We start from the raw sequence: 20807 nt of genomic DNA, 5'->3' as shown, positions 1-20807 counted from the left end.
GTATTGGACACTGGCCTCGTATTCCCACCCAAGGAGAGTGTCGCGCAACTCTACAAGATGGTCCAGGTTTTCCAACCAGAGATGACAGTTCCAGCCAGGTCTTAGGGCCTCCTGCATCTTGGTGGTGGCAGAGGATTTCCTTTGCATGCAGTCGCTGTAATGGCTTCTGAGCTCAAAGTGGTCACACTTTCAAGGACCAACATGAGACCTTCTACTGGTCTCGGAGAGAGTGCCAAGGTAGTATGTGAAGGATAATCTCCGGAAGGCGTCGCTATTTCATCAACCTTGGCAACAAGTGACTCTAGTTTGAAGGACTGGGGCACTCACCTCCAAAACCTTATAATGATTGGACTGTAGTTCCCTTCAGTGTGCCAGGAGATCATCTGCTGGAGGTGAGAGTGATCAGGCTGGCCATGGTCGCTTTCCTCCCCTCTGCGAAGGGCAAGACGGTATTGGTCCTGACAGACAATATTGTAGTCATGCATTACCTCAACAAAAGGGATGTTATAGGATCCTTGTTTCTATGCAGCAAAGCAATGCGATTGTGCCTCTGGGCTCTGGAAAACAGCACGTCTCTGAATCTGGCCGGCATGTGCTAGCGGTTGCACTGAGCAGACAATCATCAACCTCCCACGAGTGGGAGCTCTGACAGGATGTTCTGGAGGAGATCTCCCACTGGAGCGCCTCAGATGGACCTGTTTGCTTCCAGTGTGAACAGGAACTGCAGGTGGTTCTGTTCCAGAAAATGTCTTCATCAGGGATCTCTGAGGGATGCCTTGATGGTCGAATGGGACTTCGACTTGCTCAATGCATTCCTGCCGATGCCAATAATTCATCTGTTTTTTTAGGGACTGCATTAGTTCAGATCCACAATTACCTTGATTTCTCCGAATTTGCCCCCCTAGCGTCTACTGTAGAGGGTGGACCTACTCTGCCACTCGGTGGGGATGGTCCCGAATCTCTGGAGCCTGAACCATTGTGCCTGGCTGCTGAAAGGTGAGATAAAAGGATCCGGATTTGTCAGAGGATGTTCTGGACATGGTTATCTCTGCTAGGAGACCCGCAACCAAATCCATTTAGGCCTGCAGGTGGTGTACGTTTTCAACTTGGAGCCGGGAGAGGGATCTGGACCCTTTTACTTGGCCCACTTCCTCTGTGTTGGAATTTCCTGTCTTTGGCCTAGACGTGCCTGCAGATTGGTACGGTGAAGGGTTTTCTTGCGGCCATTTTGGTCTTCAAGAGGACCCCCGACAAGGCTCCTTTTTCACTATCCCATGGTCAGTCAATTTCTGAGCGGTTTTTCCAATATGTTTCCTCCACCCCAGTTTGTTGTTCCGGCATGGGAGTTAAATTGAGTTTTGATTTTGTTTGATGGGAGCGCTCCATCTGATCCCCTTCATTCTTGTTCAGTAAGACTGCTCACCTGTAAGTTGATTTTCCTGGTTGCCATCACTTCCACTAGGCGGGTGAGTGAGCTCCATACACTGGGCCTCATCACGTTTGGTGGTATCTCAGCGGTAAATCCACAGAGATACCACCAAATGGAATTACTGTTACCGCCACTTGGTCAAGCGGTATTACCGCCAGATTACAAGTGGTGGTAGACAGTGTTAGCTCCCATTATTTGGAGTCCATAGGGGATTTCATCATAATTGCTGTCAGAGGTAATTCCACTGGCAGTAAAACTGCCAAAATTACAGTAGCTCGAGGTGAGTACTCCCACCTCTTCGCCAAACTCATAGTTGGGCAGAAGGTAATGCAGCAGTAACAGTGTGATCACCCCATTTTTGCTGCGCCACCCAATTTATGAGGCCCATTGTCTGTTAATCCTCCCTACTTGGTTTGCCCCAAGGAAACAACGTTGAGAGTTAGACCCTCCTTCCTTGAGAAGGTGGTCTTAGATTTCCATCTCTCTCAAAAGAACCATCTGCCTATCTTTTTTCCTCTGCCTCATCTTTCCAAGGCAAAGGAGCATTTCCATTGGCTGGATCTGGTGTGAGCTCTTAAGTTCTATGTCTCTCGGACAAGGGAGAGCAGAACTGATGACTAACTTTTTATTGATTGCGTGGGTGCACAAGCTGGAGGGGCTGTCACCAAACAGACCCTGTCTCCGTGGATCATTCTCTGCATCTCGGAATGCTATGATGTGGCCGGCAAGGAGGTCCCTGAGGGACTCAGGGCTCCCTCCAACAGAAGGTTGGCCGCCATCTCAACTCTTCAACAAGGAGTACCTCTTCTGGATATTTGCCTAGCGGCTACATGGGCTTCCTTGCTCATGTTTTCTAAGCATTACTGCTGGATTCTCTGTCTGGGCAGGACACTCATTTTGGCAGAGCTGTCCTTCAGAGTGTTCTCGTTTAGGTGGTGTCCGGGTCATTGTACTACTTTGGAGTCTATCATAGATGAGGAATCCGTGGGAGGAAGGAGTCCATTAGAAGAACAAATTACTTACCTCTTTGTAATGTTCTTTCTAATGGACATTCCTCATCGCCCTCCCTACCTGCATCTCTATGGTTAGCTGGTTCACCTTCGTTCTGTGGTCCATCATCTTCAGAGTGCTAGGTAAAAGGGGTCGAACTGAGGTCACGTGGCGCGGCGCCTCTATATATATACTGGCCCTGGCGTCATGTCTGGCGTAGTGCATGTAGAGGCATCAGAGCAGAGCTGCACACCCTGGTGGCGTAAACGTTTCCAAAGAGCAGATGCGCTGGGAGATCGATATCATAGATGAGGAGTCTGTGGAAGGAACTTCCATCAGAAATAACATTACTGAGAGGTAAGACATTTGTTCATTAGGGGGCTTTGAGACTGGGCGGGTTGGGGGGGGGCACAGTAGAGGTTCAGGGGCGCACTTCTGTCACTAGAAATCGAAGGAGGCAGAAGCCATTCATCACTATGAATTCAATTGAGGAGCATGGTGCAGTTCTGAGTGTTGAGACGCACATGAGTGCACACACATTTGAGAGAACCAGGGAAAGTGGGCTAGTAGGCCATTGGTGGGGGGCAAATTGGGCAACCAGTTCAGGGGCGAGGGGGGCGCTGCCGATGAGTATAATTTTGACTGATTGACGACCATCTTAATAAGTTGACCAGCAGGGTCTGATCACCATGCATATTGCCATTGTAGGCACCCAATGCTGAGCTCCTTATACTGGATTTCAGTTGATGATGATCCGTTTGTCTCTAAGTCCTAAATTAGGGATCAGTATAGATATGCATACATACCTTTTTTTCTGTGGTTCTGTAAACTATGGTGCTGCTTGTTATCCACCTCGCATAGCTGTCGTGCATGGGCTTACAAACTGTTGATTTTACTGTATAATATACAGTGGAGTAACTTTGCTGAAAATGTTGGGGGGATGACATCTGAAGAAAAGACGCCCCAGCCAAATGAATGGGGACAAAATGGTGTGCCATGAAAGTTGGGGGGGACAAACACCCCCACCCCTAAAATTACGCCCATGATAATATATGTTGTGTGTGTGCGGGGGTAGGAGGGCGGGTCTTAGGGTGTGGGCAAGGTTTGAGGGTGTGGGCTAGAGGGAGGATTGTGGGGGCCCTAATTAAAACCAATTGGTGAAAAATACAACTAGCAAAAATGCACAAGGAAACAGCAGTCGAAAATCAAACGTAGACCTGATTGTACCCATTGCAATCTTCCCCATAGTTGGTCAGGTGAGTGAAAAAGATGACCGCGTGAATAGTTTCTGTCACAGAGAGAGCCCATGAAATGCAAAGGCTTATATAATCCAAGGTCAGCCCCCTTATATTGCTGTGCATTGAGGCTTTGTGTGGCATTGGAGGACGTTTTAGCATGTGACAATCGAAGCAGAGAATATGTTCGAAGAGCAGGGTAGACCAAAGGAATGATTGACAGTTGGGACAGTGTGATGTATGTGTGAAGGTGACTGACTACAAAAGTTGGTTTGCGCAGCTGAGATCGAAAACATCACACCATGGGTAAGAGTGCAAGGGATCCAATCTCGGACTTTGGACCTTCTCGGACGCTCCAGGATTTGGGATACATTTTATTGTTAGGAAAGTGCAAGTGTAGCTAATTTTTAGTGTGGGCTTTTAGGCCTGTGGCACCTATACTCCTAAACTATTGCATTTGAGTACCGAAAGCGAGAAGCGTCGTATGAGGAAAGACACATAACTTGTAGGTGTTGTTTGGTTATTTGCCCAACCATTGACTGCCCATGGCCATGCTTTTACCTCTGGTCATTCCCACACAGTGCCTTTTATATTAAATGTATATTCAATTCTCTGTTCTCTGTGAGAAGCAACGCTGCGTGGGAGAGACTTTATTGGTGTCATGTGACTTTCTCTTCACAGCAGTGGTCTTGGACACTGATTATTTGTGCTTCTGATTGGTGGGGACAGTTATTTGGACTCCCTACAGCAGTTGATTGCAGCCAATTAAAATGCCAGTGCTATAAATAAGTATTTAGTGGTTACCCATTCAAGAGCGTATCTGCTTCAAAACGCTGATACTGTCCCACAAATGCCTCCACCGTGTAGACCCTGCATCTCTGGCCGACAAAATATCCAAAACCCAATCAGTCAGACCTACTAGAGCAGCCTACAAGCAGCTCCTTGCTACCCCCAAAGTCAAGCTCCAAAAAGCTGGTGGCAGACGCTTCCCCTCGATGGCCAGTAAACTCTGGAGCGCCCTACCCATTCACGTCAGAGCCCAGGATTCCTTTTGGATCTTCCGGAAGCAGCTCAAAACACACCTATTCGCACAGCAATTGCACAACTAACTCACGTCTCCAGTATTCAATATACCAAGCTCACCCAACTAATAAGATGTCTGCTTTGAGGTAGGGGGAAAAACCTCAATTTGTGTAAAAAATGTAATTATGTAAATATGAGTGTACTACTGTAATTTCTGTAACAACTGTGATGCTTTACTATGTAAGCAAGCACATAGATGCCTCAGGCTTGGTGCACCCTACAAGCAACAAAGTAAATAAAATAGGAGCTTGCAGCTGCAGCAGAAAAGATGTTTAGGATAAGAAAATATATAATCTACAGACACAAAATGGAGTCCAGGCCCGTCATTTACTGGGGTGTAAGCATTTTTGAATAATGCTTAGGCGGGGTCATTTTGTATGAAGTCATCTTAAATATTTACATGCATACCTTCAGTGGCTGGCTGAGCCAAGATGCATAAAAAACCGTTCAGGCTGCTGTTTTAGTGCATAATTCCTGTAAGCCGAAGTACAGGTTAGCACCTGTTCCATAACTCTAATCTGCACCTGTCTGACCAGGCATGAGGAGCTTCACGTGTATTGTTGGCAAAGGGAATTGCATAGAGCCCCTTATGAGGTGTTTTACTGCTTTCATTGATGGCATTGGGCACTCTGCTGAACTGGTGCGATCCGTGCAAGAGTGAAATACATTGTCCAGGTCCTGTTCCCTGCTTACCCCTTCAAATGTAGAGAGTAGCAGGCCCATCATGCAGTGTACAACTAAAACTTGTGTCCCAACATTGTTCATAATAAACACCTGACCTTAATCCATAATACAGTGCCTCCGCCTATCTTCTTTACAGCTTGGCATGGGGGCCAATGTCCTGACAAAGAGTGTGATACACCAAATTACTTAATCAGTAGTTCTAGCCACAGAAGCATTCTAACACAAACCAATAAACACCCTTCTCCACAGAATCTGCATCCACCCTCTCCAATACCTGGGCTTCCAGTATCTCCTTTCTTCCCAACCTGCACACTGGGTGATTAATAATCTGGCGTCTGGGCATTGCCTGGCGAGCATGTGTGCATGTGCTGTGAGGGAGTGTGGAACCTAGAATCCCCTCTGGGTTCCATGAATGTCCGTTAGGGACTGGAGGATGGGAGCACAAACCAGAAGAATATGTTCACCGTGATCTCCTGCTCTACCTTCTAACTGTGGGTTTGGCTAGTGCGTGTGCATTGTGGCTCGGCAGGCTTCAGGATGCCAGAGTGGATGCTCACGTGAGCAGAGAGGATGCTCTTGTGTGAGGGAGTGAGGGTGTGCTTAGGAGTGGCAGTCCTATGGTTTGGGCTGGCTGTCTCCGGAAGGAGTTTAGTGTTCCTTTTAGATGGTTTGGGCGTTAGGTAATGGTTCTGTCCTCTTGTGGACAGCTTGTGCTCTGGTGTCGTAGGTCTGAGGCCTTGGCGTGGACAGGACATGGCAAAAGGAGATATGTTTTCTTGATATGTTAATTTTCCTGTCAGGTGTAGTTTAGTGTTTAGAGAGTAACTGTCTGAGGGTGAAGCTTTCTGTTTGTTTTCTTTCAGAAAGGGAGATGTGTTTTTACTTGGGCATTTGCCTGGTCAGTATGTGTGCATGAGCTGTGAGGTAGTGTGGGATGTGAATGTACATTTGGAATCTAGAATCCCCTCTGGGCTCCAGAAATGTCTGTTAGGGACTGCAGGATGTGAGCTCAAACCAGAAGGATGTGTTTACCATGATCTCCTGCTCTACCTTCTGACTACCTGCAACAATAAAGAAAGCTTCCTATGTCTACATACCTGGTGCAGACTGGTTCCTCTGTGGTTAATGCTATACCTGGGGCCCAGGTACATCAATACTTCTTCCCAACCAACTACCATTCGTCCTTTGATGGGCTGAATGTTTAAATGGACTCTAACGTTAATTGTATAATGAATTATTCATCGTTGGGGCTGTAACGTTTGGCGAGTCTGTCCTGCGACACATCAGGAATCTGCCTCTTGCCTGTCCCCCATGAACCTCCTGAATCGTGCATACCAGCTGGGACTGCTTTTTCAGGCTAGTGATGCCTTTGTCTGTGCCCAGGAAGTATGTTGGATTGTCTGGTCCCACTCCACATCCTTAGTGCCAGAAAGTCTAGGTGTGTGGCGAATGGGTAACCAGTAGTTGTCCCTGTTTGGACAACAATTGGTGGTTTGAATCGGGCAGATCCTTACCATTGGTGGGCTTGGACTTGTTTCCATCTTGGAATTTGGATGCTAAGAGGATCTCTGCAGCCATTTCTTCAGATCATCATTGGAGCCAAGAATCCCTTGAAGAAGAGTATCCTGCTGAACATCCGAAGATGACTTCTGAAGTGGCCCAGCATGCCTTCCAGTAGCCAGCCTGGCGAGGTCCTGCTCCTCTGCCTGATTCGAAGACCCTGAGCGGAACCTCAGCCCTCGGACTACTGGAGCCAAATGGTCTCGACGCATTCTCAAGGATCCTGCCTTTCTGAGCCTTGAGAAGTGTCTCTGGACTGCCTGGTGGATTGACCAACTCTTTCGCGAGCTACTTTGCCAGAAGCGTCGCTGTTCCAACCTCGAGTCCGGAACTACGGTAGTCGCCAGCTCATGCCACAAGTCACCTTCTCCCTGAATTCAGTTTCCCAGCATCAAGGGAATCTGTCCTAGAGCAGCTTCTGTGACAGCTACTGGAAGGACGCCTGTCATCGCCTGTGTGCGGAAACCATCCCTGGAACCTGTGAAGTGTCCTGAGGAGGGCTGCATTGGTCTTTCTTCCATTTCTTCATCGACAGACGTTGCATCTTGCAGCTGCACCCGACTGGAAGAATCCTCGAATCCGCAAGTCCTGGGCTTCACTCTCCAGAAGCAGAAGATTGAGCACCCAGCAACCTTCAGATGATCCATTAAGTCATCCGGGAAATTCAGAGTCAGGGGTTAAATAAATGCAGTGAATCTCCCTCCCCATCCCCGTCCTCCATAGGGTAACATTGGGAAGAAGTCCCTTTGTCTCCTGCATTCCATTCCACTCAACTTTCGGTTGTCGAACCAGAGTAGAGTATTCTGAAATGCAAGAAAACATTTACGTATGTGGGCCTTTTTTTTAGCACTGGGTGTCAGCTTCTAGCTGCGCCAAAGTGCTCACCAGCTTTTTAAATGTTGCCAAGGTAGAAAGTTCGGGTCTTATATTCATCCATTGACCTTATGGTTTTATTGGCTAATTAGTTGTTCACCTGGGGTAGAGGATGAGCAGCTGGCGAAGTGTTCTCTGATTGGTGGGATCCTGTGCCTCAGTAGAGGGTATAAGAGGGTGGTTGGAGCACAAGGCTATGCTTGTGTATCTCCTGCCTGCAAAAGACTAAGAGACATTCGACAAGGCAACATGACAATGCGCAACAACATTACAAACAAGCACTGACAAAGCCAGTAGTTTGGGCTAATTTAAAGGAGCTGTAGAGACATTGTTGAGCCTTTAGCATGGTTTGCCCAGCATCCTCACTATTTGTCAGCTGTTGCCGGTATGCACTCAGTGAGGCTCATAATTTCAATGCATTTCCATGATATGCTCTGCTACCCATATCACATGGAAGAAATTGATATCATATACCAGGTGTTGCCCTTCACAAACCAGGCTCTTACACCATTTGAGGTTTAATATCATAAGGCGAGGTACTCGCACCACTGTCAGATACTGCTATCAAAACCCCAGTTACTCATTGCAACCCAGTGCCCTGTTATTGCTACCATTGTTACGGATATGCCCAGTTAGTGTAGCATTGTCCGATTCCATTATAAACAGTTAGCAGAGCGAGGGTTGGAGTGAGTATGTCTAATTAAAATAGCAGTGCCAGGTTCTACACTGCCAAGTTAGCCAAACAGCGGCAGGTTCCGTTATTCTTAGTGAGCAAAGACTTGCTGAATGGTTCTATTATTCACAATTGGTTTACTAAGCAAACACTATAATGCCTGGTTAGTACCATTTCTATTATTACATATACTTAGCACAGCAAGGCCAGGATCCATTTTGCTCAGTTAGCACAAGTCCTGTCAGATTTAAGTATACCCAGTGAACACAGCAAGCCATTATGCCCAGTTAGCACATTAGTACCTGACTGCATTACACAAAGTTATAGCAATAATGCTAGGCACTGTTGCCCCCATTTAGCACAGCAGTGGCAGGTTATATAAGTGCCAATTTAGCTTGGTATCGCTACATACTATCATGGCCATTTAGCACGCCAGTGACACATTCTACTGGGCCCACTTAGCACAGTAAGGTCTGATGTGGGCACACTCAGCACAGTAAGTGCAGATTTCCCCCATGCCGAGCTCTTACAGCAGTACCTCGTTTATCATTTAGCAGAGCAACCCATTTCCATTATTCTAAGTTAGCACGGCACTATCCAAATGAATTGCCCTCCGTTAGAAAAGAATGAACCAGATTCCATTATACCCAGTTATCAAAGATGTGTGTGAGGTTCTAAGAGGCTCTCGGGTAGCACTATTACGGCCTTATATCATCATGCCCAGTCATTGAAGGAGTACCATTGTCCACCCTGTGCATTTAGCAAAGCACCAACTACCATTATGCCTCGTTAGCTTAGTAGTGCTATAATACTTTATACCCAATTAGCACAGCAGTGTCAGATTCCATCATGCCCAGTCAGGTTCATAGTCACAGGTTCGGTTATGGCTACCTAGAACAGTAAGGCTGGGTTGGTAACATGTATGCCTTTTAATCACAGTGCTTCAAAACGACAAGCCCTGCACCAACTGTTATATAAAAGGTTTTAATGTTTAGCATCTGATGGCTTTACTGAACATAAGCACCCTAGGTGGGGGTGCCAGCCAATCAGGGAGCTCGCATTGCAGGCTGAATCCTTTGGTATAAGCCCACGTTCCGTGGTCCCCCACGGAGGTGCGCCCTTCCCCCAACCTACCCTGTTCCCTCCAACCTCCCCCATACCGTATTTAGCACCCGCGTGTAAACTACACGCGGGTGCTAAAGGCGAAGTTCAAAAAAGGAAAAGCGTACCTTTATTCCATCCTGTGATGTGCGTTGGGAACAGGAGTCTGTCTTCAGTGTTGATTCAGAATGAACACTGAAGACAGACTCCTTTTCCTGAGGCAGTTTCACAGGTAGGAATGAAGGTAGTTTTACCTTTTTAAAATTCTAACACCGCCTTTAGCACCTGCCTGTAGTTACTCGTGGGTGCTAAAGGCAGTATGGGGGAGGTGCCTTAACTTGGGTGGCAGGCCGTTATCGACAGGGTCGGCCTGGTGCCTCGGGACATATGCTTTAGTTAAGGTAACTAGCTGAAAAGGTGGCTTATTCGTTTTAGCACCTACTGCAAACTGAGAAGTGTTGAGATAATTTCTGTTATCTGCAACACTTATAAACTGCAGGCATGTTGCAATTAGCAATGAATAAATAATTTGTTATTATTGTATAGTAGATGAGTGTTAATAGACTATGCTTTTTTTTAGAAGATTTTATGCATGGCAAAAGCATGCTTTCCGGCATATCACTAACAATAAAGCTAGTTCAGTCAGTTGAGTACCTGCTGCTGAGATCTATGCATAAAATGTAGGTCCCAGGTTACATTCTTACCAGGATCCAGTCCTTCCTTTGATGTTGGTAAACTCAGATTCTGTTAAATTAGCTATTTATTATTTTCATTACTAAAGCAACAACTGGGTTTGTGTGCATCATGAATGCTTTGTCAACATTATTAGTACAGGTTTAAAATGCTAAGGACATAGGGCCTCATTCCGAGGTGGGCGCAAAGGGATACCGGGCACCGTTAAGGACATCAGTGCCGGTAATCCCTTTGCGCCCTATTCCGAGGTCCCTTAGCGGGTCCATCCTTTAATGCCTGGTTTTACCAGGCATTGTGGACGGGACCCGTTAAGGGACTTCGGAGCTAATAGCGGTACCGCAAATTGCGGTACCGTTATTAGCTACTTCCCCATTCCTGTTGAGCCCTATGGGGACTCAAATGGGAATGGATTTTTCAATGGGGACTTACCGGTCCCGCAAAGGTCGGACTAGACCGGTAAGTCCCCATTGAACCAGGGCAGACTCGGTACCATTATTGGATGCAGTCATGGCGCTAATCTCGGAATGAGGCCCATAGTTGGGAAGTGCCCCTTGCAAGACGATGCTTCGGTTGCTGTTGGTTTGCTTTTACAGATGTTGATCAGTACTTGAATTCTATTCTCAGTTAACACACAATCATATTTATCCCAGCAGGTCACTTACATTGCTCTAGCGGGGCATACACGTGGTATACACACCTCAGCAGATTTTTAGTTTTACCTGAGGGATTTTTGAGAGGTAGCGCTTGTGCCTATTCGATGTTAAGATAATGCTGTAGGTGCGATTTGTTTAACTGAAAATGGATAATCCAACTTATTGTGAAAACTGGTTATCCTGAACTACGCGTTTCGGGCCTCTAGTCGCCCTTCTTCAGGTTTTGATATCAGGACATTCGATGCCTCTTCTAAAAAATATAGAAGAAAGAAAAATGTCTTTCAGTATTAAAATGATTAACGTTCAAAAGATTTACGTTAATTGTAGTTGTCTACATTGTGATTTGGGATCAAAATAGCTCTGGGCACTAACCTTCTGATTAGTATGGCGCCGGGTGTTGTGGCGTTTCGTAATGGTCAGAGAAATGTAATTACATTACATTAGAGTCATGTCATGTTGACAGGTGGCGACTAAAGGCCCGAAATGAGTAGTTCAAAGATAGGAGACATCTGAGGGGAGAATGCTGAGTGTCATCTAGTTACAAAACAACCTATCAAGATATCTGCATAACTGCAATATGTTTCAAAGAATCTTTGCAAAAATGATTGTTACTACTACACAGATATGATGCAATATTGATGTTGTGAAAAATAAGAGAACTGTATGTGAATGTAATTGTATGTTGTGAATTGAAACTATAGAGTAAAATACATATGCTCTTTTTTTGTGGAAATTAAAATGATATCTACACTTAAGCATTAAGTGAATGATTTGAATTGTAGAACTTCCAAACACAGAATATCTGTTACTGTATTGCACACAAGAGTGCCCCTATTTTCCCCCCATTGTTTGACTCGGGACCATATCTCGTTAACTCTTTTCTGGTGCTGGTAGCACCGCACCAATAGGGAGCACCTAGAAGTGATTTATTATCATTTAACTAACTAAGTCCTTAATAAACGAATTGAAAGTGAGTGCACCTCCATCACCCAACTATCATTCTTCTTTAGATGCGGTCCATACTTGATCCAGAATTGAAAGCAAAAACAGGACTGGGTGGCCTTCTCACGCATGGCCACGGGAAACTTGAGAGCTCTGTAATATTTGTATATTCCCATATCTAAAGGTATCCTACTACAAATTATGTTTTAACAACAAAAAAATACCTTTTGAGTAGAAACTGAAATGTCTATACTTGTTAAAAGCATAAATATTCTAATAACCCACCTTTGTACTCATATTATCGACCATTTCAGGACGGATAGCAGGAGAGCAAAATCAGCCATGTTAGGATTCCAATCTGGCATCTGCACATTACATGCTGATCTCTGGAGCAAATTCTCCCCACTGAACTGCCCCGGCTGTATGTTATAGCACCTCCTTTCTTCCATCAAATGGACGCCGCGAAGCACTGTAACTAGCAGGCTTTATAGAAACCGCAGCGGTGTCGGGAAGCTTGCCAGCTGGAATCAGCTTTGCCAGAAGCCTTCCCACGACCAGCAGAGCCTGATATCAGAGCCAACCACCAGTCATTGTCCCACTGAGCAACTTTCCCGCCGATGAATGAACGAGTAGCAGGGACCACCACCGAGGGAAGCCAAGTAAGAGAGCGGTGTGTGACGGGCTGGCTCCAGCCACGGAGCCCTTCTGATGCCTATTTGCTTTGGCTGAGCTGGCGGTGAAAATGACCTTTTATCGACGACACCACTGGGCGGAGTGCCGTGCCACCAACATTACGGCCTGAGATGCTTCTCCCAATTCCCCTTTCGGCTGCATATAGTTCTAGTGCAACAGCCCAGAAAAAGACGAGTTTCTGCTCAGATCAATTTGGGACTGAAGTAAAGCGGCTCATCGCCGGTTTCATTACCAGTGTTGCAGCTCTGAAACTTGCAGTAACTTGTTGGCCAGATAAAAAGCCATTCGCGTTTCATCTGAATTATGAATCAGAAGGCATACTCTTTCAAGTCATACATGTATATGAAAGTTTGTGAAAAGTAGTACCTTATGTTAAAACATTTCACGTTGTATTGCAATTACTATTTTATGCTGATGAACAGAGTAAACAACATCCTGCATGTTTATGCAAAACCTTGCTGAGCTGTTCACTCTGCTGTTATGTCATGTGTTATGTATGTACTTGTTACGCGCCGAAAGCTCACAGGCATCAGGGTGCATACGGTAGACCGGTACACACAGTCGCTTAGGCTTCCATTTCACTACCAGTCGTGCGTTTCTTCTTTTTCCAAACACTCCTCTGGTGCTCGGCTGTAATCGCTCACGTTTGTCTTGTACCACTACATATTTGATCCTTTCCCTCACATTCTTACAATGACTTCATGTGGCTTCAAACTACCCTGTCCACTTCTCATAGTTAAGCTTGGTGTCCTGGGGACAGGTTATTTAATCTTTTTCCCTGTGCAAAGATTGGACCCAAATGATTTCGCCCCAAAGGTGCTGCTTGCAGGCTAGTGAAAGGAGCAAACGTTTTTAGCCCCAATCTGTATTATCTAATAATCTTTCCACTAGCACAGCAATGATCCAGACTGTGGGCCTCATCACGAGTTTGGCGGTAACCCTTAAATGTGGCGCTAATGCTATTACCGCTGCATTTAAGGGTCCGCCAAATCACAGGATTGGCAGATTTTCCCCCAGCTCCGAGCTGGGGCAAATCTGCTGCGATTTTGCCGATTTTCAGCGCTATTATTATCGGTAATAGCGCCAAACATTCCCCATTGGGCCCAATGCGGAATGGGGGATTCCCGAATGGGGAATGGGACTTACCTTTCCGCCAAACCCTTGATCTGGTGTTAATATCGCCGGGGGTTTGGTGGTAGTGCTAATAGCCCCAGCAGTAATACTGCTGGGGTTAGCGCCCAACTCATGATGAGGCCATGTGTGTGTTTACTATGCTTGCTGCATTACATAAAAGAAATAGTAGTCTGTTTCATTTTTTCCCTCATGCAAAGTTGTTGCATTAAATATCGGACAAGACTCGTTGCTCTACTCCGTATTATCTGATCAGCAAAACAGGTGCCCGCTGTGATTTGGGGGAATGCTAAAGCTTTTTTGGCTCCGGAATTAATGGGCTCTTTGGTGTCTAGAGAACTCCATTCAAAAGTCCCATGGCTCAGATATGTGAAAACGAGCTTGGCCGAAGCAGGGGTAGGTCATCATTTCTGTAGGCAAAATCTGCTGTCTCCCAGGGCTTCAGAGTCTGCGAGAACAAGTGTGCTTCAGTCTCTTTTGGCTACTAGAGAGTCTTTGGAGCTAATGAAGCCAGCTAACAAGAATCACTTAATAGTTAGGTCCCTTGGCCTTCAGAAATATTTCAGCCGGGCTAATCACCCGTCCCAGCGCTTTCCTGTCTCAAGGGCCCGTTTTAACTACATACATCTGAGAGCCGTGACATCGGTTTGGTACAAGGGGAGTGTGGATCAGTCACGTCCTCTCTGTGGGGTGCCCAAAGAGGACCTGGCTCGTTTTGTCTTGTTTTGTCCCACTTTCTCACTGATCACAGATCAAACATTGAAGCCCGTTTTGAAGGGGCCGGGGCTTTCGTTGTTATAAGCATGCTTTGTATTATTTGTTATGAGCAGTTTTGGCTCAGGTGGGGTGGGCCGTTTTTGATGTTCCTAAAGCGTGCCTTATCATTAAGAGAACACCTATTGAATTGTGCCTGTTCATGATTTTCCAGTTTTGTTTGGAAGATCTTAGGATGATTTTATTTGTTTAATGGTTCATGGATAGTATGGTGTCATTTGTTGTGGTTTTATGGTATGCAATGTCTTACCGCGAAATAAACGTATTTGATTTGACTTGCTCATTGTTTTGCGCCGGTGCAAACGTTAGATAACTTGGCCCCTGAATGCGGCCTCATTAAAAGTGACCTCACCTGCCTTGCTTCCTCTCTGTACATGGTCCCCATTGTTCTCTTGAAAGGTCCTGGGTATGAGAAGACTGCTTGTACTACTGCTGTGCTGCAATTAGAGGCTTTTAAGCACTGACTTGGATGGCCTCCAGTTACCAGTAAAGCATGTTATTTTGCAGGTGTGGTTGTTCTTTGCATTGTAGTATTACTGTGAAACTTAAAAACAATATTTTACAATCCTAATAAACACAAAAAAGCCATATAAATATAGATAAAGCCTAGTGGAATGCTTTTGTAACAGCTTATCTGATTTTGATGTGTACTTAACTTAAAAGCATACGCCGCGTGCATTTCTTCTATAAACACACCAAATGTGGACACATGCACTATTACACAATTAGGTGATTTGCCTATCGGAGATTTCATGATAAAGTATATTTACCTATATTTAACTCTCTATTGTATTAGTGTAGAATTAGACTAGCACTTCTGTCTGTTCTTAGAATGTGGAACATTGATATTTTCCGAGTTAAATAAGAGATCTATTGTTAAAAGGGGAAATCGATCGCATGTCCAAATCCTTTAAATCCTTGTGTCTTTAGGACCCAGGGGGACCCAGTTCGCATCAGGCATTCCCACTCTCCGCGAAGCTTCCGGCAGAACAGGCGCTCCCAAGGCTCTGACGGAGAGAGATCAGTGCTCTCTGAAGTGAAGTAAGTGGTATATGTTGTTGCTTTATTGTACATTGAAAGGGCACTGGTAAGATTCTTTTTGCATGTTGAAAAGGGTCTCCTCTTGCTTGCGGACTATGCTCCAAAAGAAGATCCTGTGAATGAAGAACTCCAGCCTGTAAAATGTCCAATCCTTTCTTTGCAAGTCATCCGCCATGCAGCACACACAGCCTATGTAGACCGAGATAGGACTAGGCGTTACCTGCCACATGTGATGCACCGGAGGGGAGTTATACGCGTGGGGGGGGGGATTAATACCTTAGCAGTCCATGATCTGCAACCTTTGGTTCTCCAGATGTTTTGGACTGCCTCACCTTTGACTGTGCCGGCTTCAGCTAATGGGATTTGCAGTCAAACGTATCTGGACACCCAAAGGTTGGAGAACCCAGCCTTAGAGCCACAATCAAATATCTTCCTGGCAAACCGTATTCCCCCATGCATGTAGAAGCCTGCGCTGGAAGGGCGTATAGAATAATGCACTCCAGCCACAGCGCATGAGTATAGTTTATGTCAGTATGGAGTTGGATGCGGAATAAAGCATTAGGCTGCAGGGCAAGTACTTTAAAAGGAACCAAACTGGAATATCCTTTAAATCTACTTGATGCTGGAATATTATTCTATATCATGTCAAAGTAGTTACGGGGAGCCTCAGTTTGAGTAATTCAGTACAGCCTACGAGAAGTGGCGCAGTCCACTCGAACGAATTTCCTCAGGTAAGAGGACGGAACAGCGATGGCGACTGCCATTGACCATACATTTATTTTCTTGTAAGTAAATGTGCACTGACATCTTTGATGATGCCATATGTTCTTCTTTGAAGCGTTGGTGCTGTTGAAATACGGATCCATGCTTCTTATCATGCCTGGCCTTTTTCTAGATGTAGGCTGAAGGTGCAGCACATGTTGGAGCTTTGACTTGAATGGAAGTAAAAAAAAAAAAGAATCTGATTGAAGAGTCACGTGATGTCCTAAAGGAACCAGGGCACTCTTCATGTTAAAAAACATGGAATATAGAGATGAGCCCTGTGTTTCGTTTTGCCATGAAACAATCGAGAAACCAAGCTGGCTGGCTAATGAAATAGTAGGGACAGTCTCTTTACTAATCGCAGCGCAGACTAAAGTGTGGTGGCAGAATCAGGGGCCAGTTAAGTAGGGGTGGGGAGGGCAGGTTCGCAGACATCAGGGTTGTATTCAGAGCAAAAATAAGGGGTAGGTGTTGGTAGCAAATGGCACCACTTGCGTCAGTTTCAAAGTGGGGGTTGAGTAAGGTTCTAGGAAGCTGTGCTAGGATGGTCCTGCCCCAAATACTAAAGTCACCTAAGAATGTCAAGGATGTACCAGTAACTCAAAAAGTACATCAGCAGATCTGTCTTTGTTCCACCAACACCAACAACAACACCACACGCCCCAAACCCCTCCCTACATAGCGGCCTAAAAGAAAGTAGGAAAATTCCTAGAAACCCATTGACCCTAGGGAAACCACAATATCACACGAGGACCCAAAACATGGGAAACGCCAAAACAACAGTAGCCAACAAGAAAATGTGACGTGAAACTTGGTGTGCAATACCAAAACGCCCAAAAGGCAAAAATGCTCACAACCAGAATACCACACAGCGAGCTGCCCCCAACGAAACCTTACGCAGATTGGCGCCAAAACCAACACCAATCCCTCCTAAACCTACCAAACAAAACAGGAGCAATGACAGAAACCATGCCCACCGAAATAACTGAAGGACGCAAGAAGTTCCACACCTTCCCACAGGGTACCGACCAATAATAGACAAAACTTATTTTGCCCTGGACTGGCCTCCTCACCCCCAGGGCCTCAGACCTTCCACGTCAGAGCACACACGTTGCTCCCCCCCACCCCGAGCAAAAATGACACCCTAATAAATCTAACCACCAAAAGAACTGAGCCTCCTTCTGCCTGGGACTGTCACTCCTAAAGCCTCAGATCTGCCAGGTCTGAGCACAAACCAAATGCTCTCCTCTGAGCATAACTAACCAGCAAAACTTGAAACCCGTGGGAAATAATTCGAAGGATAACAAACAGCAATCAATGCCGGAAAAACAACAACCTCAAAATGAGGCACAAAAATATGCATAACCAAAGAGCATAAATGCAAACACGCGGCAGATAACACACCCCAAGCCAACACCAGTAACGCTGAAGCGTAACAAACTAGACAACTGAACCAACAACACTGAAGTGTAAAACTACGGCACACAGCACCATGGCCCTGAAAAACGCCTGACCTCAACAACACATGACACGCCACACCAGGAATGCTGGAACCACCTGGGAAACAGACACATGTTAGTACTAAACCCAAATAAATGCGCCAAACCAGCTATGCTGGAACACCTAGCCCATGGCACACACTTGTGCTGCGGCCAAAACAAAACTGCCAAACCAGCCATGCTGGAACCACTTGGCACAGGGCACATTCTTGTGCTATGGCCAAAAGGAAATAGGCAACTCGCCTGGAATTTCTCTAACCCCATATGGAAATACGACAGCACCAAAACAGATGACAAAGTCACATGTCATTTAAGACAACAGATGATACATTTCTCGAATGCCATACGTCAAACATTTCTCAACAATCCCCTATTCATAACCTCCACACCCACATAACCAAAACCCCAGGTCGCGGGCATAAATGTACCTGCCAAAACTGATGTGACAAAATAAACACCACCCACCCACAAGTCCAAGTTTACCTGTTAAGGAAAAACAATTTAAGATCCTTAGTTTTTACATATTTCACAAACCCTATGCAACCCCCGCACCCTCACGTCCATGGTAAAAATAGAAGTTCACAACCCTGTATAAGAACCCTGCACCCCCATGTCCATGGTAGTCCCCATAGAGAAATTCCTAACTTCCCTGTGCCACGGCCACAAGATAAACACATCACAATACTCAAGTAAAACTGGCCTTGAAACCTAGACATGCACCCACCCGTACACCCCACAAAGGGGCCAGTAGACCTAAACCCAACACAGACAAACAAAATGAAAATAAAACCAACCCCTATCCCGACATAACTAAACTGACAGGCTTGCCCTACCCTCTAAGTCCTTACAGGAGGCAGCACCAGTGCTTACTTTGTAAAAAAATAAGTGCCAGTGCCCAAAAAATATTGGCCCCATAATGCCAGGCGTGGGGCTGCCCTCAGCGCGGGCGCGGCACCACCATCAGCGCGGGCGCGCCGGCCGCACCTGTTCACTGCTAGACCTACCTAGATCGGTCCACCACCTGCCTATCACACTGCTGCTGCTCCGTGTCACATGTTTGGCGCTGCAGCAACTGCTGCCACAGGCTAGTAGTAAATACGCAACTAAGACATGCTCCTCCTGTAACTGCGCCGCAATGCCCTAGGGTTGTGGGAGTGCTTTAAAAATGCAAATAAATAAAAAAGCATTCTGTTTCAGTCACTGTTGCACCGTATTTGTCTCTACCCCTTCTGCCCCATCTGACAGTCTGTTAAAGTACACCCAGTGTTGTTAATCGGTTACCTCCAGGAAGAACACCCTCCCCTCAGCCCGTTCTTCAGCCACCTCCTCCAGATGTTTTGTGTAATCAATTTACTCTCAATCCCTTATCAGTCATCACATCTCATAAATGCATCCCCCTTCACCCTTCCTTCAAGCATGACCATGGTGTTGGATAACTTGGAAAAAGTCCTTTCTGCAAGACATTGTTGTGAAATCAACGGCCTGTGCTACTTCTGCTTTAGGGCCTCTTTCCACCATAACACATATTAAAAAACTAAATATGTTTTGTCACCCAATATTCAGGAGCCAGAGGAGAATGCATATTCGGATATCTCCTTCCCACTGACATGTTCTTGACATCCTTCACTAAACTGCGGGGTGTAACAGACACCCACCTCCCTATCTGAGGATTCCTGTCTGAGGATTGCATGTGCTCTCATTCGGAGCACATGCTCGGAGCGTATTGTACCCAGGTTGAGGGCCAACATCTGGTGTATGAACTACACATCAGGATAGAAAACATGTGCTGGAATTATGTAAAAAAATGACAGCAAAAGACAGTTGAGAATTATACACGAATACTCAATTAGGGCTTTTATTTATGACGACAGATTAGTGGGCACGTGCACCATGTTTATCCCCTTCTAGTTTCCATGTGTGTATCTTTAAGCCTGAAATGGCATTTCAGAAGTTCGTCTTTGCATGGGCTTTTCTCGCGAAGTGCAGCTGGTTCGGTTTCGGCCCAATACGTGCACCATTCCGGGTCCCCTCACGGAAGCTCGTTTGTGAACTAATGAGGCCGATAACATTAAAAGGAAGAAAGGAAACACCCAGGCAAAAATTCACAGTTCATGTTTCACTTAGATGAATGCTATCCAGGGTCGGACTGGGGCATACAATTGTCTCGAGTTGGGCTCAGCACCAACGAAAAAGTGGCCAAAGTTGCAAACAACAATTAATTCCTTTTGTGACAGACACTAGTGGGACCACGTTGCCGCCCGTGCCCCGCCCGGTCCTGTGCTTTGCCCTGCCTTGCCTCAATCACTTAGGCTACCTTCCGTGGGGCCACCACTGCCACGGCCATGCTGAGCCTGATGACAAAAAAAGGTGCGCGGTGCAGCGGCCCCACGGAAGGTAAGATTTTAAAAGAAAAAAAGTATATTTGGGCGGCCGGGGCCCATCACTTTCGAAGTGATGGGCCACAGCCGCCACTCAAAATAAGTTATTTCTTTTAAAACCTACCTTCTGTGGGGCAGGGCCCTGGCCACCGGCCACACGGAAGGTCAGGTTTTCAAAGAAAAAAGTAAAAAACATACTTTTGGGCACAATCCCTGGGCCTGACCGCCCGCGGCAGCCGGCAGCCCCTGGTCACAGAAATTGGCCTGGGCCTGGCACTGACTGCAGTCAGCAGCATACTGCACACAGGTCACACAGACAGAAGCCTAGGTGCGGTAGTCAGGACACCACCAGGGGACCGTGCCGCCACCCGGGCCCCAACCTGGGCCTTCCTTGCCTGATCACTTGACTGTGACAGGTCAGGCTGCACAGCACGCAAGTGACTTACCTGCTTTGCCGGCTGGGACCTGGTCTCCTGTCGGGTCTCAGGGTGGGGGGCTTGGTGCGCACACTGGCACCCGCACAAATGATAAAGCAGGCAGAGGGGGCCACAGGAAGCAACTAGGCCACACCATGCAGTGCAGCAGGGCATGCTCTCTCTCTCTCACAAGTCAG

The 20807-nt window shown here is 46.3% G+C and overlaps 1 protein-coding gene across 6 annotated transcripts in view; it reads left to right on the top strand.

The window, feature by feature from the left end:
• EPB41L4A (erythrocyte membrane protein band 4.1 like 4A) overlaps positions 1 to 20807 on the top strand; it is a 1024616-nt gene that overhangs the window by 953310 nt on the left and 50499 nt on the right. For 4 of the 6 annotated variants that reach the window (XM_069625493.1, XM_069625491.1, XM_069625492.1 and 1 more), the window contains one exon: positions 15445 to 15555. The exons of the other annotated variants lie outside the window; for them this stretch is intronic. In XM_069625493.1, coding sequence (XP_069481594.1) covers positions 15445 to 15555 — 111 coding nt within the window. The remainder of the gene's footprint in view (positions 1 to 15444; positions 15556 to 20807) is intronic. 6 annotated transcript variants of the gene reach the window in all.

The sequence above is a fragment of the Ambystoma mexicanum genome, chromosome 6p (genome assembly GCF_040938575.1).
Source record: "Ambystoma mexicanum isolate Mex_15411 chromosome 6p, UKY_AmexF1_1, whole genome shotgun sequence".
NCBI classification, from domain to species: domain Eukaryota; kingdom Metazoa; phylum Chordata; class Amphibia; order Caudata; family Ambystomatidae; genus Ambystoma; species Ambystoma mexicanum.
The sequence above is the reverse complement of the archived record's forward strand: the minus strand, read 5'-3'. Positions and strand labels throughout refer to the sequence as shown.